The sequence below is a fragment of the Colias eurytheme genome, chromosome 13 (assembly GCF_061535395.1).
Source record: "Colias eurytheme isolate Ceu_HAF_F1 chromosome 13, ilColEury1 Martin Lab GWU primary, whole genome shotgun sequence".
Lineage (NCBI taxonomy): Eukaryota > Metazoa > Arthropoda > Insecta > Lepidoptera > Pieridae > Colias > Colias eurytheme.
This window is the reverse complement of record NC_142992.1, coordinates 4,202,094-4,222,380: the sequence shown is the minus strand read 5'-3', so window position 1 is coordinate 4,222,380 and position 20,287 is coordinate 4,202,094. Positions and strand designations below refer to the sequence as shown.

The 20,287-nt window shown below is 33.7% G+C and overlaps 1 protein-coding gene across 1 annotated transcript; it reads right to left on the bottom strand.

The window, feature by feature from the left end:
• Positions 1-566: 566 nt before the first annotated feature.
• On the bottom strand, positions 567-11,274 carry hry (bHLH transcriptional repressor hairy). Its single transcript, XM_090108662.1, has 4 exons — positions 11,038-11,274; positions 2,597-2,692; positions 2,183-2,480; positions 567-1,892 (listed from the first exon to the last, which is right to left on the bottom strand). Exons 1-4 carry the CDS (start codon positions 11,131-11,133, stop codon positions 1,612-1,614), a joined length of 771 nt encoding a protein of 256 aa, XP_089964788.1. The 5' UTR covers positions 11,134-11,274; the 3' UTR covers positions 567-1,611.
• Between the last annotated feature and the right edge of the window lie 9,013 nt (positions 11,275-20,287).

The following is a 20,287-nucleotide window of genomic DNA, read 5'->3' as shown; positions in this document are numbered from 1 at the left end:
TACTAGGCGACGATAATTAATATAATATTTAATAAATACATATATAGATAACTAGCTTTCCGCCCGCGGCTTCGCCCGGGTTTTCAAAGAAAATCCCGTTCCCGTAGGATTTCCGGGATAAAACCTATCCTATGTCCTTTCTCGGGTATCAAAATATCTCTATACCAAATTTCATGCAAATTGGTTCAGTAGTTAAGGCGTGATTGAGTAACAGACAGACAGACAGACAGAGTTACTTTCGCATTTATAATATTAGTATGGATAACACCCAGACCCAAGAACAAATAATTGAGTTCATCACACAAATATTTGCCCTGACCGGGGATCGAACCCGGGACCGTCGGCTCAGTAGGCAGTTACTTTACCACTGCGCCAACCGCGTCGTCAGAGTTTTAAGTTTATTAATAATTAGTTTTAAGTTCTTTTCGACTATAGACGCCGAGGGGCGAGGCCCGAGACATTTTAGATTTAGATCTAGGGGAGGGATCTCTCAACCAGTTTTTGAAGTTCTATATGACTTTTAAAATAAAAAGCAGGTAGTTTATTTTTCAAATATTTATTCCACATTATCGCTTACTGTCTTTTAGGTACTTCACATGAACTTAAATTATGCTTATCATAGTATCACTTTAACTTAAATATTTACAGTTTATTTCTCTGTTTATAATATAAACTACAAAGACAATTTTCTTTAATTACATCAAGTCATTCACTCAGTAACACTTAAATTAGTGATGAACGAAACTGGCTTATTTACATTTACTATGATGATTATAAATGAATACAGCATTTAACACTTATATCAAATAAATATAATTTACTTATTATATTGCATACAATTACTGTCCATAAAGGTAACTTATAAGGAAGACAGAGACTGTAGGTAAATTGGTAACAAACTGAACAATGAAAGTAAGTTATTTGTAGCATATTTATCCACGATTTCTTAACTATTTTGCTATGTAATAAACTTTTATTTGAATATGCGAAGCACTATATAATTATAGCTTTATAACTATGCTAATTAAAATAGATTACTCAATAACTATCGTAAGATGCAGACAATCTATCTTACATAGGATGGAAGACTATACGACTTTGCTGTATTCATAAGGCACGCAGAATTCTTTAATTATATTTTGAAAACTAAATAATTTTATATAATTTATACAAAATAACACTGCACTGTGCAGTAATTTTGTTGATTAAATTTTTAATCAAAGAACGCGTGCTATAATATCTTCATCTATATGGCACTTAGTGCTTTATTAACATAAAATATATTTCTTTTAATATATTGGACATAATATCGTCCCTCTATATGAAATACTGCCTCAGATGTCATTCACGAAAATTTACAATCACTTAACTTATTCTTAAGGAAGACCTAATGCTAAACTAAATGGCAAAACATACATAAACACAAAACTAGGTACCTATAGAATTTTCATAACCTATTCAATCACAAACATATTCTATTGTACTGACCACAATTCACAAAACGATGTATGATATATTAGGAACTTCAATGTACTATCACTCAAACCAAATATAAATCTACATTAAACTATTTATCACAGTTTTCAGGCAAAGGAATGGAAGGCAGGTGCGTCACCAGGGTCGCCATGGTTTTTCTTCTGGTGGTCTCCGAGTTACCAGGGCAAGGGGGGAAGGTTCGTCGGTCGGCGGTGGGGGGGAGTCCCACCCAGAGCTCGCGGGAGAGAAGCAACGGGGTTCAGATGACGCCGACGATGTAGCATCCCGGGGAGAAAGTGGCACAAGGGTGGGGACCGGTCCTAACGTACTGGCGCTCATACCAGCTGGTAGAACTAAAGCAATATCCCCATTCGATAAACGAGCTGGTACTAAGCGAACTCCAGACCCGGATCCAGCTGGAACAATAAAAAGCTAATATTATGATTGTGTCATTAAAATTGTCCATCGTGTGGTAATGTGATGCATATATGTATACTAATCATAATACATAATTATAAGAATGCGTAGGTAGATACTTGAAATAACTGTGTTATACAAACATTTACATGTTTAATACATACTTTAGAAAACACTATGAAAATATTGCAATGTTTTTCTAATCGTGTAGGTTTTAATCCTTCAGAAATCTTTATCGTTTTATAATACACACTATTTGTTATTTGTTCGAAAATCTAATTTAAATTACCTGAGATAAAGATTGCCGAATGTTGAGGAGGAGTGACAACGTCCTCCGCATCGGACGGCGGTGTCGGTGCCCCGGCTGGTCTACTCCCAGGAGTGCTCACACATCCTTCTAAGTGTCGCACTAAGCGCCTCTTCAAACCAGCTTCCAGCCCCGGGAATTTTGCGACTTCTGACAAACAGTGCCTGTAGCCCGCTCTAAATCTATCAGGCGAGCCCGCCCCGTCAGAACGCAAGCCCTCTAAATGCTTCACCGTCATTTCTAGAATGTCGGCCTTTTCAAGCTTCGAATGCCTCGCCGGCTGCAACAAGAATTAGTAAATTGTAAGTACGCTACAATAATTTTAAATTGCATAAGCCATTAAGAGTAATATGTCTAAAGCAAAGAGCTCTTTATGAGACAAGATGAAATGCTTACGTCTTTTTTCATTGCGTCGAGGATCAACGCCTTGAGCTCGTTCAGACAATTATTGATGCGAGCTCGACGCCTCTTTTCCATTATCGGCTTGTTGCTCTGGAACAAAAGATAAAAGACGTTAGTTTATAAGGTTCAGTGCAGCAATTGTGCATGTAATAAATTATATGTGATATTGAAAGCAAGTCATTCAATTTGCATTTGATTCAGAATCATCTAGTCACGTCGTGATTTAGAAACAATCTATTTATCTTGGAAGCAATATTAATATATGTAATATGATTGTGGGAATGTTTCATGAACATTAATGAAAAGCTATCATATCTCTCATCTTCGTAAAGTATTACATCAAGTGCAAGAAGACAAATAACTCTTATCACAAATCCAACCTTAATAAACCGTACTATAAATAGACAACCCTAAAAGACAACCTTAAAATGGATACCTATCTATGGCGCGTGCGGCGTGCAAGGTGAAGGCCGCGATTAGCACTGGACGTGACGCCGGGTCACGCGAGGCACGTGACTTATCCGTATCGAAGGACCACGCTTCAGTGACCAGCCAATAAACGCAAATAGAGAAAGTGTTTTATTGGTCTCTAGTTTCCGTTTGTTAAGCATGACGATTTCAATAACTAAATAATTATATTTCTCCTTTTTTTCACTATAAACAACAAGCTGAATTCATTCGATGTGAGCTGTTCTCGGATTTTGCTTCCATTTTATTAGCAATTTAATAAAGTCTTATTTAAGTAAATATCCCATTTAAGAAGATAATATCGTGTTTATTTCATGTAAACTCAATGTCACCATTGATTAGACTAGAGTAGATAATTTTTGAAACAAAAAAAAATCGCAGTCGGATGAAACCCATTAGAAAAGGAGGGGAATATGATGAAAATTAAAGGAAAAATAAATTACGGTCAATCCGAGTTCGGGAAAAGGGAGGGGGGAGCTTTTAAGAGAAAAAAATGGTTTCTCTTGATTTCCGACAAAACTACAAGTCCTACGGAAAAAAGTTCAATGGCAAAGTTGTAGATAATAAAAAGATCTACAACTTTTGTATTGACAATTTTTTCACATAACCTCAAAATTTAGGTGAAAAATTCAAAAAACCAAGTTTTTGGTTTTTTATTTTTATCTACTTCAAAATTTATTTTTTTTCTACGAAATTTGGTGGAAACTTGCTTTATTATGTCCCAAATACACTGTAATTTATTTGACTGAAAATATTTATTTTTTCGCCTTATTTTGAATTAATACCAAAAAAACAACCTAATTTTCAATCGAAAAGTCACCCGTCAAAATATCAGCTTTTTTCAAAAACTTGGGGAGCCTTTTATTCATTGAAATCTCTACTTTCATATGGTGTAAAAAAAAATAAACATTACCATAGTAAATGTTCTCAGAAAATGCATACAAACAGTGTGAAAATGAGCTTTTACTAAATCAGGCACACTTCTCAAACTACCTGAAATGTTTTTATCGACATCATTTTGCTTTTGAATATGCTGTAAAATACAGACTTAGAACAGATAATTTTTTTTCTTTTGAAATATTACCGAAAAGCCGATACAAGAGAAGATATAGAGTTCGAGAAGTGTGCCTGATTTAGTAAAAGCTAATTATGACACTGTTTGTAAGCATTTCCTGAGAACATTTACTTTGGTAAGGTTTATTTTTTTACACCATATAAAAGTAGAGATTTTGATGAATAAAAGGCTCCCAAAGTTTTTGAAAAAAGCTGATATTTTGACGGGTGACTTTTCGATTGAAAATTAGGTTGTTTTTTTGGTATTAATTCAAAATAAGGCGAAAAAATAAATATTTTCAATCAAATAAATTACAGTGTACTTGGGACATAATAAAGCAAGTTTCTACCAAATGTCGTAGAAAAAAAATAAATTTTGAAGTAGTTAAAAATAAAAAACCAAAAACTTGGTTTTTTGAATTTTTCACCTAAATTTTGAGGTTATGTGAAAAAATTGTCAATATAAAAGTTGTAGATTTTTTTATTACCTACAACTTTGCCATTGAACTTTTTTCCGTAGGACTTGTAGTTTTGTCGGAAATCGAGAGAAACCATTTTTTTCTCTTAAAAGCTCCCCCCTCCCACTTCCCGAACTCGGATTGACCGTAATTTATTTTTCCTTTAATTTTCATCATATTCCCCTCCTTTTCTAATGGGTTTCATCCGACTGCGATTTTTTTGCACTTTTTATTATTTTTAAAGGGATCTACCCCAGTGTAATTTGATGCTGCGATCTGCATATACCTTGACAGAACAATGCAAATTTTGAATACAATAAACGTTTAAGTCAAAAGTCAAAACATATTTAATTATTTAACAATATTCTTGGTAAATATTTATGATTAAATAGTAAATTGCTCCGATTATTTAACGAGCATTTTCTGTCTATCTGCAGTTGTAACAAAAATTATTAAAAAGTTACTTATTAATAATTGCTTACTACGACTAACAAAAATAGATAACCTTTGCTTGCTTGGCTTAAAAAGTAAATTGATTAATTATAGAACGATATTTACTTTATTATTAAAACATTTCCAACTTCAGCTCTTGTTACGTAAGTCCTGTATATAATTACGATGTACAAGATAAATTTCTATCGCCCTTGCACACGCCTCGGGCGGCACGTGGCTGCAAGACGCGTGTCATCTTATATCTCACGGTATATAAATATGGAATACCTTATCGGAGCTTGTTAGATAGACTGGCTATGGGCGTTTCATTTAATAAATATAAATTAAATTTTATTATAAATGCATATATTAATGTTCAAAAATAGAGACTAGTCTAAGAACTTTCTAACTCGATAGAGTTTCAATGTAATTAATAAATGTATAAAGTTTATGTCTTCATTGGATGAAATGACTGAAGACTTGGGTTGTGGTGGTTAATATGTAATTATAATAGGCTAATTAGTAATTACACAAGTTACACACAAGATTTTCGTTGGAGAATTCCATACTGATTAGAGTTCAAAGGGCTGTATGAAAGGAAATAAAGCCTAATGGCTTATAGATATAATTATCTGTACTATTTTTAGTGTCAATCAATAGTGTTTAGCAGACTGTAGTTTACGTAACGATTTGGCGAGTCACCGACACGGAATTAGACGGCGCCGTGTCGCGCACGTGTGTGACGGAATATGTTTTAGGGTACCGTATTGTTTTATAAAAACAATAACACAGGTAGTATTCTATCTGTGTAATGCAAGAGAAGTTTAAATAAAGATTTTAGCGTTACGTTCAAGCTAGGTAGATGACAGAAGTGTTCTAATTTAGTCTTCTAATAGCTGTTTCTGAGACAATAGTTTATTAATTGTAGAAAGATCTTTTCGAAGAATCTATTACGTAAAATAAGTGTGTAATAAATTTATAACTTAGGACATTTACATTATTAATCGATAGTTAAATAATTACATATATTGTATTTAATTATTGCACATACCATGCCGAAAGCAAAGCATGCATAAAAGGATAAATATACTAAATTACCCCCAAGAGCTAATATATTTTATACTTCACATTATAGTAAGAGGATTCAATAGGAATGTTCACGCAATTAATTGGATCTGAAAACTATTACAGGGGTCACTTTCAACTAGCTATTTTGCGAGCTGGCACTTACCCAGTTGTAAGGTATGCAGCATGCACTTTATACATCCGCTGTATTTTATTTATCTACACCTATCTCTAGACACTTATTACTTATATTCTATAGATAAAATGTCCTTTATAACGTTAACGTTATCATAAACAATTTGTAAATAAACCCTAAAATAAAAAATCGTTTCATTCTGTTGTTATACTTACTTAGATGTTATGCGTAAGGAATAGAAATAATGTACTTATAAGTTAATTTGTTGTGTACTTTGTTATGCAAGGCAAGGCACTATATAAAATAAAATATACCTAATAAAAAATCTTTTTTTTTACAATTTATCGGAAGTGGCGAATGAAATATAAACATTCCCTGACCTAGGTCACCTAGGCAAACGTAAAAACCTATTCCAAGAATCAAAATTGGTGGCTAAGTATTATACAGTGTGCCAATTGCTATTGTAAATGAAATTAAAATTTAAAACTAATCTAGTTGACTTTTTTTTAAATTGGTTCAAAAAAACGTAAACAGTTTCGTAAACTCGCGGTTAGTTATCAGTAAACCTCGAGAAAACGCTTATTTTTAAAATCACTATTATTATCAAATCTCGAACAATAATTATCTGCAAGTACCTACGTCACACCTATAAAATAAAAATAGTTTTTATATTTGCGTTATCGCTTGTCAGCGACCACCCAGGTTTAACGTGTATATTATTATCTGTGCCGGCGCTATTAGTCCATGGCTCGCTTTACCCACTAGGCATTTGGCACGCTTGTCGAATAGCGAAGCATGCAGCGGGGCGCGTGCCAATGCGTGGGCGCAGACGCTTCCGGCACGCTTGTGATCCGCACTAACGCGCGCTAATGGCTAGCATTCATATTTAATGTGATAGAATATAAACAGGAATTGCATGTGATTCATATTATGAATGAACACTATTTCATAAAATTGAAAACAACATTGCCGGGACACGACTCGACTCCTATGGTTCTCATATGGAAATAACGCTGACTAAGTAAAAATAAATCATCCTTTAATAATTCACCTATGAACATAGACTTGTAGGTACATAGAACAAAACACATCAATACCGGTACGCATAGACACCCAAAAAGATCTTATACCTACTTCAATTTCATTATTATGCTAAACCATACATTTATCTACATGGTACGCGCAATATTTCTGCAAACAAATCATTATTATCCAAAAAATAAAACGCACACGATATCTTCTTATATATAAAAATGAATCGCAAAATGTGTTGGTGAGCGCATAACTCGAGAACGGCTGAACCGATTTCGATAATTCTTTTTTTATTATATTCCTTGATGTACGAGGATGGTTTTTATGTAGAGAAAACGTAAATATGTACCACGGGCGAAGCCGGGGCGGACCGCTAGTCTTATATATAAAAATGAATCGCAAAATGTGTTGGTAAGCGCATAACTCGAGAACGGCTGAACCGATTTCAATAATTCTTTTTTTATTATATTCCTTGAAGTACGAAGATGGTTTTTATGTAGAGAAAACGTAAACATATACCACGGGCGAAGCCGGGGCGGACCGCTAGTCTTATATATAAAAATGAATCGCAAAATGTGTTGGTAAGCGCATAACTCGACAACGGCTGAACCGATTTCGATAATTCTTTTTTTATTATATTCCTTGAAGTACGAGGATGGTTTTTATGTAGAGAAAACGTAAATATGTACCACGGGCGAAGCCGGGGCGGCCCGCTAGTTTATAATATATCTAATTCATGAATATCTACAGCAGTACTAAAGCAAAGCGTGGTAATTGTGTGAATTAGCGTCGAGTGTAGTGGGCGGGCGGGAGGCTGTGTAGGCGCAAGTCGCACGCTGCGCTTATCTCCGACGATGTTTATCGCGTGATGCATCGCTCGCCTACCATACTTATTCAGGGGTGTATTTATCAAAATTGTGTGTTAACTTTTTACAATTTTTTGTACATAGCGCTCAAACATTGAATATCTCCAATAAGTCCGTTATTAATTATAATGAATAGAAAGTGAACTGTTAATTTCATTGATTACATAATTACAAAATTAAAGTTGAATAAATCCTTTGCAGTCTGTCTATGTTTTTAACATAATTATATATCAATAAATTGTATTATACATATACATATGTACTTATATGTATATCTTTTTTTAGATTTTAATCTTTATTAAATTGAATACTTACGAAACTTAATTTTAATCTTGTTTAAATTGAAATACCATAATGGCATTTTTCAATAGTTAAGAAATAAAATGATATTGCGAGTATGCATGGCCTATGTACATATACATTTCTAATCTCTGTAAACATTATATAACGAACAGACTCCTAAAATGTGACAACCCTATCAAACGCTCCTGTATGTCCCACGATATCAAGCTATCCACTACCATTCTAATCGACCACACGTAATTCAATGTCCACAAGTCGGTACAGTGGGCGAGCATCACGTTCCCACGACAATTAGCCCCCGGGTGCCCACACGCCGCCCACGTTGTGACTCATGACCGTCTGGCGCTACAGGGCTGCCAGCGAAGTGAAATCATTCTATTGGCCCTACATTATGAAATTGGTGTCGTCCAACGTCATTTTCATAACAAACTGCAATCTTTCCCTTTTTTAATGACTCCTTCATTAATAATGGGCTACAAGTGTAATTTGAGTTGTAATTGAATTGCAAAAATAAATTTTCACGGAATATCTAAATATCTTGGTTCTGGCAATTGAACAAATTGCATCAATTTCTTGCAACATGTAACCGGAATATACGAATTAATTAGAGGAATTAGCCGGTCGCTCCTCGTAATGAGGCTAACACTTATTTAGTTTGCAACGGATATAGCTCAATTAATTAGGCCCATACACACTTTTTTAATAATCATAAGAGTTGAGGATGACCGCAACTTCCTCTTGAAGTTTTGTAGAATAAAAATAAAATAGAAATTTAATCTTCTCGAAACTAAATTTGCTTTTTCTTTTTAGTACATATTTGTACAATCGAAATTATTAAAATAGGTGTGCTATGAGTTTATGACCATAACTATCAGTAGTTTTAGTTTACCATAAGTAGGTACTTATTAACATTGCAACACGCGCGTGGTTTGCAAGTCGATGCGAAGATGTAACGTCACGTTTCCTCGTGAGTTGGAAATGTTTCTTTGTGTAAAAAACACTAGACACGTTCCACGATTTTGTATTTAATCAGTAGCTCGTTTTGTGTTGGTATTGATAAAGAAACGCGCCTTGCTTTGATGTTTATGAATACACAGTTGTATTGTACTACATAATTACTCATTAGATGTTGCAAAATAATATGTAATTAATTAAATGACCTAACTTAGGAGAAAAAGAAAAATAATTGAATTGCACAACAGATACACAATAAATATCTACTTATTAAATTAAACTTTAAACTCAAATTATTATTATTATTTGTTAAATTAGACTTCTAGAAGCATGTATGAATTCGATTTGTCATAGACTTGTTTTACCATTAAATTTACCACAATACCTACTTTTTTTATTCCTGGGTACCGACCTACCTACACTTATTTCATATTTGTATAACAGTCTAATTCGTTGAATAAAAATAATTATAGATGTAATAGGTATTTACTACTCTATATTTTAATAATAATGTTCGCTATAGCCTATAGCTAATGTAGCTTTTAAAATACACAATTCCTACGAATAATATCTTTATATTATTTTTTCTCAAATTGTGTTGTGAAATTGCGAGTCTCTGTATCTGCCAAATTGACATTGCAGCAGTGCCGGCGTTAGGATGGGGGCGAGAGGGGGCGATGGCCCAGGGCGACAAATTCTGGGGGGCGCAAACGTCTGAAGTTGGAGGCTCTGGCCTCTCCTGGTGCAAACCTTCAGAACAACTCATGTGGGCGCCACAATATTTTCGCCCGGGGTGTCAGTGGCCCTTACACCGCATTGCATTGCAGACACCACAGAACATTCTGTGGCAGACACCTACTTAGGTAGGTACCAAAAGTATTTAGGTACAAAACGATCACTATCACTGATTACTGTATTCAGTATTGTTGAATGACGACGGGTGGCGGATATAAACATAATAGCTTCATCTGAATGAGCCGACAGTCGTGCATATAATAACACTAATAAGCTGCACGGCATATAATAATCACCGCCGTTGACGCAAATGTCAATGAATATTCATTACTTGTCGGAAGGTTTCTCTATTGATAGATCTACTCATATGAAAGTACCTACATATTTACATAATATACCTTCCTAATACACAAGCACAATGATGGTATAAACTATAAATCGTAAAAATCAGCCTACTATACCTACCTCACATCCTTAATAAAACTTTTAATTTATGAAACTAAAAAATTTAATAGTAAAAAATAAAAATACAGGTCAAGATGTAGTTTGATGTACTTACCTATAATTTTTTTTCTTTATTTAAGGATCATAGTCCGAAGTAGGTATGTAGGAATTGTACATATTATGTAGGATTCTTAAGAAATAATGGTTTCAGTAATTTTTATATGAGATGATAATACTTCCTAGTTCCTTTACATTTCTTACATTTATTTGGTTTACCTAAACTTGGTTTACTACATAATAAATACTTAGCCATAAAATATAAATAATCTGTTATCTGGTACCATAGAGTTACATGATACCTCAATGTCTGGTACCTACTTAATAAGTTACGAAGGCTGTATCAATTAATAATATTATTTTTATACGTACAAAAAAGTTTTAAGTAAATTCTAGTTAATAAAAAAATATTAAAAAAAATTGCCAACTTACCCGCCGATTATCACCCGGCTTTTTCTGTTCAACTGTATTAGTACTGTTCATATTGCTAGCAGGGTTAGCCTGCGTACCAGCTACACCGGTCACCATATTGTTCTCAATCACTAATTATTTCACTCGACAGTTTCAGGATTAATCACAGCATTACGCACGAAACGAAGTTTACTGTGAACAGGCGTACGTCTGTCGCGTGCGAGAGTTGGCGCGCGACTGAATTGAAAAATGAAAATCGTGTGGCGGTCGACGCCCGACGGACGACGACGGCCGATGTTCCTCGTCAAGTCGGTAGATTGCTTGTGCCCTCGTGGCTGGGTGTTTCGTTGGGCCTCGCTTTGGGCACGCGACACCACGCAGCCTCTTCGCGTGGCTCGCGGGCGACCAACACGCTCCTTCAGGTGCTGCGGTTGCTAGTTGCGCTAACGTGGTTCACCGCTGAAAATGATACTCGTAGATAACAATATTTTTCATAGAATCAATCGCACACTTATCATTATTTACTTCTTTGTTTACGTGTTATTGATTTCCATTTCATAACAGGAAATCAAATTCTTGACGTTTGTCTTTAAAAGCAATTTAGTTACATAAAATAATAATTTATAAACATCTGCTTAAAGTTAATGGAACCCTTCGTTCCTGAAGATTGCAGTGGGAAGGGGCGATAAAGACGTGATAAACGCTCAGAGGATGATGATGATAATTTTTGAAAATAAATTAATTAATTAAATCAGTTACCTTAGTTACCCTTACCTACCTACTCTTATTAAATTTCAAATACAACTAAATTACTGAATAACTGTGAAATCAATATTTTTTTTATATCTACAATCTACATATATATAGATTTCCAATAGTAGGTACCTACCATAGAAATCTAAATAACGACTAGACCATTGCTAAAGACTGTTAGGTACTTATTTAGATTTCTATGGTAGGTACCTACCTAAAGTAAACTAAGGGCCAGTTTCACAGACCAATATATTCTTCTTCTATGGGCCGATTTTTCAATGCTTGGATAAAACTTATCCGTCCAATAAAGTATTAAACGATAATATTAAAATGTCACGTTAACTGTCAAATACGGGCAATTAGAATACGTTTTTAAAATGGTAGTTTTATACATTATTCGACGAATAAGTTTTATCAAAGGATTGAAAAATCTGCCCTATGATAGATAACACAGTGCTAACAATTAAAATTACAAATAGGTTATGCATACTAATTTATTTTGTTTTTAAACTTATGTAGGTAGTTACGATTTAGACTAACATTAATGATTAACATTGCTCGACATAATTTCATGCAGATAATGGCTAGACTCCAGATTCCTATACTCTAAGCCAAATTCAGATTATTTTACGTTCTTATAAGTCTATTTTGCATAAGCGAGGTACCTATGACTCCCTTGCTTTGTAGGAAATATTCCTCTTATCATTTCTAATGATACGTGCGAGCAGCATGCAAAATCAACTTTTATTTTTTTGTAGAACCTTCCTTGATATTTTTGCTTTTTTGATAAGTACTTATAAGTAGTTGTATATGTATAACGTTCATATAAAGATAGTAGATAGCTAATAGGTAGATTAAATTCAGAAAGTTCTAACCCGAAAACTCAGACCCATCACCCAGTAAAGTAAAGCCGACTACTCACGGTTGCACGACGGTTGGAGCAATTTCAGCTATTCTCTAAATTGGCCCTGCTTGCCTATACACATAACAAATTCCAATATTGCCCCCGCTGTAGGTAGGTGAGTAGCCGTTTATAGAAAATATCAAATTTATAATGTAATAATCGCTTGATCTGGTTTCACCTATGATAAAAAATAGTGTAACTTTCAATTAGTGAAAGAATTTTCAGAATCGGATAGTATACAATTACGATCGTATAACCTACCTACATTAGGTACTGAAGGTTCGGTTCTAGCTTTAATATAAATCAAATCATCGATACAATAGCCATATTAGGAACAAAAAATATCAGCCTAGAGCGGCGTTAGCATTCAGTATTCACAATACATCTTAGCATATGCAAAGCTTAGACATGGCCCGCTTATTACCATCCGTTCGTTCAACATCTTGAATATCAGTCGGCATGCCTACACCGCCATTCTTAGCTTGCTTTTCATACAAAATGAAAGCATGTTTGTATTTATAGAGCGAAATAATTATGGGCTTAACGAAGCTTGCATTTTTGCGAGATGTTTTACAGCGCGGACATACCTGTGCATTGTAATAATGCAGTTTAACAAGTGTTAAAACTAATTTTCAAGCTTTTTACATGTACAGATATTCATTTTTAATGGTTTAATCGAATTGGTACTACTAGTAACTAGACCAATTCGACGAATACTCTAGAAAAAGTAAGAATGCACTGCAGTCTGATCATCATCATATACTGTCTGAAAAGATGAAATGAGATAATTTCAGTTAAACACAAAGCCTGTAGGTTCAAAAAATCCATAATCATATTTTTGTAATTATATCTCACTGTGTTTTTTTTACTTATAATTTATTCTGTAAATAAGAATTTCCTCTGAACCGTAAGTAATAGAAAGGCAAAGTTGCTCCAATTAATAATTAATAAATTCCCAGAAAACACTGTGCCGTTAATTTTATCTAAAAATATGTATAACAGTTACAATTTAACGGTCCAGATATTTTTTTACCTTTGTAAAGCAGCCGCCCACAGCCCCTATTCAAAAGGTATCCGATAAACAATGGAAGTGATCTATTTTTAAACATTTTATGGCCAAAAATTGGAGCAAATATCTTTTATTGGTCTTCTTTTTAAAGTCTATGATGTTTTAGTGTCGTGACTGTTATTTTCTAAGTAAAGTTTTTTGCTTCAATTTTTTTGAGGGCCCCTATGAGTTTATCCGATACCGGTAGTCGGTGGGTACAGTTTTAACGATGGAGGCTGGAGCCAACCAAAAAATAAAGCACATAGTAAATCAGCTGATGTTTTATTTTGCACCGTTTATTGAGATAAATGCATTTCCATTTTTACATATTGAAGTATTTTAGGTAGAACCCAGATCATTTTGGTCCTTTATTTTTATTCTCGTAGTAGAATTTTAAGAACAAACCTTCTCAATAAAGTTTCAAGAAAGCTATGTAGGTAGACACACCAGTAGGTCATGGGTGTAGTAATTAGGTACCTTGTAAAGTAAATAAATACGTAGGTATGTTAGTATTATGTTTTGTTTTGCTAGGCGTTCTTAAAGCTTTTTCTTCTCATTGTTCTTATTCGTGCGCTCTACAGACTACAGCCACATTATTACAATATTATTTGGTAATACCGAGTAATACTGTGCTACAGCAGTGTAATCATGTAGGTACCTAATCATTCGGGAGTGAGGTTTAACAAGAATTTATTGAATTATTGAAAAAAACCACAGATCTCTCAGGTTCAAGAATGACTTGTCAGAGACTGTGTAGGAGATAATATACCATGGTTATACATAACAATTGTCATTTCACCACCTCTGTGGTGTGTTAATTGTTTCGACAATAATTCGTTACACAGCAAGACATCGCTTACATTTCTCCTTTCCAAACGAAAAGGCTAGCGGTAGCAATAAAAGTTGTGTCTTCCAACAAAAGGGTTTTAAAATTCTTCGAAACACCGCATCGGCCAGTAAATAATTGGTGACGAATAAATAAATAGCCAATGAGGCGAATGGTAATGCGAGAAGCGGTCCGAAACGAATTGTGAGTCGTGGAAATAATTGAACGCGGTGTCGGTACTCATTAGTAACTTAAACCACAATGACTACGACGCGGTAAGAACCGATACAAAGCTTAGCAGAAGACAATAAATATTTTAAGGTACGCACGGGTGACAGGCCACATACGTTTACGTGGATAGCGATTCGAAAGATACATTATTTATAGACTAGTGGACGCATTAATTTCTTAGATTTAGGAGCGTGTTATCTGCTCTATGTCTGCTCTAATAAAAAAAAGTAAATCAAACCACCGTAATTGCTTAAAATCAAAAATGAATAAACAGTTCTGAAATAAATGTTTTTGAAACTTTCATTTCATGCATATATGTTTCAGTTAGATTGTAGAATTATTATTGTTAAACCTTTGAAAAATTTAAAGTCAAAGCAACAAAATTCAAACAAACTTTTGATAGGCTACGATTATTTAAGTTACCTACATTTGCTAGACAAAGCAAGCATTAAATTTCCTAACCAAACTAAAACCGTTAATTTTTATGACGCAAACGTCCAAAACAATAGATGCAAAGGTTTGTAAGTTCATAACGGGCGTACATGAAAAAACATTGTTAAACATAGTCATAAATGTGCCGATCGTTAAGCTTTGTTGGTAGCCTTTGGCGGCTCGTAAAGTCTTCCGAGACCTTCGTTAATATTTGGTATTTAAATAAAGAGAAATTGACGGGTTGAAATCAGCAAAAGGGACTAAAGGACAATACCCGCCAAAATATTTAGCAAACACGCGTTGAGACGGCGAAATTACTTTGTTAACGGTTACTGCAAGGGTTCATTGCATTTCTTTTGTTAACCTTTTGACCGCCAGAGCAAAAACGCATCGCCGTGCCCTCCACGCCAAGCCACAAATTCAATGAGATAACCTTGAAAATAGTAGGGATTCCAAAATGTTATCGATAAACATAATAATTCACGTCTGAATATTTGAATAAACAGCTTATAACACAAAAATAATATTTATTTAACCTCATCTCCTACTGTAAAAACTTAAGACCACATTAAATAGCAACTATCAACAAAAAAAATCAACCTTTTGAGATACAAAAATACATATAAAATTGCAGCAAGTTACAGCACTATTCTCTATCAGTTACGCCCCATTGGCATGTATACATGCCAATGGCGCGGGCAACCATCCTTTTTTTTATAATCTCTCGCTTCTGATTAGGGATGTGTAGCTGTATATTATTATAACTTATCGAGTTTATTTATTAAGTTTATATGAACTATAGGTATTATTGTGGAGTGTTTATTTGTAAATATCAAAACAACTATTACCTTTAAATAAAGGGAATTGCATTATGAGCTATTACGCACTGTCGACCAGTCGCCGGCGACTGGACTTACTCCTGGACGACTGACGACTAAGTGCGCAAGCCCCTATTTATTAAACTATAGTAAGTCACAGTCGCCGGCGACTGGTCGACAGTGCGTAATAGCTCTAAAACTACATATTTATTTTCCAATCATTTAGTTTAATACTTGAGTTATTACAAATACTAATTATATGTACCTACATATAATTAGTATTTGTACCTATTTAGGTCAATTACCATATTTTGATATGACATAGCGACAATTTGTATCATAAGAATATTCTAATAAAGGCACTCACACTCTCGGCAATACTCGATAAAATATTTTTACAACTTTCCGCACTTAACAACACGGCACGCGCTTACGACGTCACCAGTCCGACATCTATTCATGTCAATGGCGCAGAAGGGATTGCATATCGATACTGTGCTAGGGATGCGCATGATTGGCGAAAAGGAAAATATTCAAATCAACAATATCCACAATATAGACAATATGGTATTATACCAAAGAATGTAGTATTTACCTTTTTTCTCAGTGACTAAGCTTATATATTTTTTTTGTAGTTATTACAAAAATTAAGCGAATTAGAGTAATTTCGCTGAAATTTTAATGAAGTTACTTGAATATTACACTACATCACTAGTAGGCACGTATACATGTCATTGGCGCGAGAGAACATGCTTTTTTAGCCATTAATTAAGTTATTTTTTGTCATCAAATATTTGAATAACTACTTGGCAATTTTGTTTACTGTGTACAATTATGTAATAACTGGGGATTCAGTTCATAAACTGTATCAATAAAACACGTAAAAGTAAAGGTTTAATATGTTTATTTTGTATTTATCTATGATCTGTTTCTTGGCATGTATAGGTGTCGCTGGCGCACAGGGCACGATTGCGCATGACATCTATAGATGTCATTGGCGTTCAAAAGGTTAAACACTTTTTACACACAAACTTTACGACGTCAGAGAAAGGTTTGCGATTCTTAAACTATCTCTTTTAAAAGTCTCTTGTGTCCGTCAATTGACTATAAACGTTATGAGCAACAACGCCAAAATTTTAATGTGGCTGTAATTACCTATCCTCGTTTTTAACAAAAATTCTCTACTTTCTCCTTTTTTCACGAGAATAATTTAAAATAGAAGGTGCAATAATAGAAGAGAAACAAATGTATTAGTACATTTGATCGTTATTTCTACAATAATTTCATAATTAATATAAATACATTTTAAAAACATAAGATATAATAAGTATAAATCTTCGGTGTAAGCAAGAAAATCCCTACCTTATTATTATAAAACAGAATTTAAAAAACGCGCAAGACTTCTACGAATTTCGGTTATTGGGGGTAATCGGCAATGTAATTGCCATTCTGCTACTACATTAATATTAAAAAAATCTCACCTTAAGAGCTGTTAATGTATTTTGACACCTTTAGCAATTTAAATATTGCAAATTATCGTAACATCGATGCACAGGAATGTCGCACCTGCACTCGTTAAATGACTATGAAATCACAAACTGCGTGATTATACAGCATCCAGGCTCGTAACGTGATAAATGTTACAACCGTACAAAATACTCGAGGCGAAAACAAACATTAGTTTTTTGCGATAATCACCGTTGGCGTCCGGCGTCGCCGATAGTGTAAAGATTGCCACAGAATTCGTCTGAACCCCTATTTCACTGTCCCCCAACCTATAATTTTATCGGACCGAAGCGAGAAAATTCGAGCGCAAAAAACTAACGTATCATCTTGCGTATCATCATGCATCGACACATTTTCGTAACAAAATGCATGCGGCGGGAACAAATAAAAATCCGTGTAATTTTATCGAATTTTATTTTCGAATGCTCTACAAAAATACATTTACTTACATAATATGTAGACGTTGAATAAAATTTATATATACTTAACATTATCGTTTTAAATTTTAATTTATACAATTTCATTTTAAAAAGTATCTACAAATTTGTTTTACTATATGCATGACAAAACAAATTTATAATAAAGTAATACACGTATACTATTTAGAGATTCTATATTTATTTATTTGGAAAACATTTATACTTACTAACGTTTATCAAAGAACATACAAATTTCAAAATTAAAGATATTGAAGTTTACCTTGTATAAAAGCTTAAATACCCTTTATAAAACTTTTTAGGTGTGTTACATAAAATAGACAATATGCTGATAATTTATTTTATTAATACATAACTGAATAGTAGATATTACTTATATGAGTAATTCAATAAATAAGAAACGGTAAATACCCGTACAGCTACAGACGTACAAAGACGTACGTATTTAGTAAAATTAATGGCTTTAAATTTGTATTTATTTTAGACAGTAGCTTCGTAAATCGTAGGTACTTTAAAACCTTTTCTGTACGGATACTTTCTCGTGCTCAAATCATGGAGTGCATCATATCTAAGGTCAACTTACATCATTTTGTTATGGATAGACACGCATTGCGCGGGCAAAACATCCGCGAACAAAATACAAATGTGCGAAATAAAAAAAAATCTACACATGAGAAAAAAGCCATTACTTTGTCAATCTTAACAAAAGTAATTATAAAATTCGCCAATAAAAAGTGTAATGTCGATTAAAAATGACAATAATTCCCTAAATATTTGATTATTAGCTCATCACAAACGAATACTGTGCTATTTTAACTACATATTTAAAAATAATTTACTGGAATGATTAAATAACAAATTAACTAACGGTCCTTTGTACCGCATTTATTCTAATAGTTTATGAAAAAAAGCGATATAATAAAAAAGGAAGCGACACAATGTTAGCCAAAGAATACAGAAAAGAAATAAAAACAAATAAGGTAATAGACCTTCTCCACAACGGACAGAGTTGGTCCAACAAAAGATTGTCGAGGTTTGCCGCCATTACGGCGATTATGAATAAACATCTACAACGACAGCCGATCATAGAAATTTAGGCCCTCTACATTATCGTGATTGCCTATACTCGACCAACGCTGCCCATTGTGAAGAGGGACCATACCGTTTCAATGTAGAAAAAATATTCTAATTTCGTTTGATAAGTATTTTCGATATGTTAAGTAGTACGCTTATAATTTATTTATTTAACACTCATTGAAAACAAACAAATACACATTGGTTGATTTTGCTATAAATGTTTTTGTGAAAGAAGAAGATTCGTGTTAATAAGATTAATGTCATGAAAATGCATTACAATCACAATTACTGATAACGCTTTTGGATTTTAAAATCCTTAGCAATAAGTTAAAACAGCCATATTTAAATAAAATAAATATTTGTACCGGATAGTCTAAGGTGCAAATAAACGGAAGTAAACTATTGTCATATAAATTAAACTATTTAAATAAATGAAGCGAATAATTGAATATTTAATTAAAACAGACTAATATTTTATGGTTATACCATTTTCAATCGCAAATATTGCATGCCACATGCACGATACAAATTCATACGCCTTAAAAATTTGGCATTAATACTTTGAATTTAATTCCACAATATAATAAAAAAGGACGTGTGGCACTCGGGGACTGCCGCGGTAAAGCTATTGCATGCTATGCCTTCAAGCCACACCTCCACGCCCGTCGGAGTGGGGAGCGTGAGGTTTTTCGTTACGGAATTTTAGGTCCCCGCGCTCAAGGCCCGCGATAGAAGCTATGCAATAGCTTAATATTATTTTTAAAACTTTGATTTTTTTACTAATAAATTCCCAATGTAATATCATAATAGCCATACGAATTTCAGTTACTCCATAATACATATATATTGAATACATAATTTAAAATTGCCTTCAACGACTTATTATAGAAATTACTAGAAACAATAAAAATCTTAGGTATACATTTTTCTAAGAATTACACCATTTCATATCCACATTCGCTACACTTACATCACAGTCGTTTTATTTAAAACTTTTTTACAATTTATAAAGTTTTCCAAACATCCTTTTCACGTATGAATATCTGTTGAAAAAAATACTTCCAAAATCTTTGGCAGTGGCGTTATTATACTTGCCACACATATGCCACTATTATTGTATTAAAGCACCACGTTTTTGCGGTTTTTAAAATTAAGGGCCCGTTTCACATCTTGCTGATAAAGTCCCTGATAGCCTATAACAATTCATCACTTTATTTTCATACATTATTTTGTATACTC

Coding starts and splice junctions, on each gene's coding strand:
- hry (XM_090108662.1), bottom strand. CDS start 11,133: ATGGTGACCGGTGTAGCTGGTACGCAGGCTAACCCTGCTAGCAATATG. Junction 2,693..11,037: donor AGCCGGGTGATAATCGGCGG/GTAAGTTGGCAA, acceptor CTTTTGTTCCAG/AGCAACAAGCCGATAATGGA. Junction 1,893..2,182: donor TTCGGCAATCTTTATCTCAG/GTAATTTAAATT, acceptor TTATTGTTCCAG/CTGGATCCGGGTCTGGAGTT.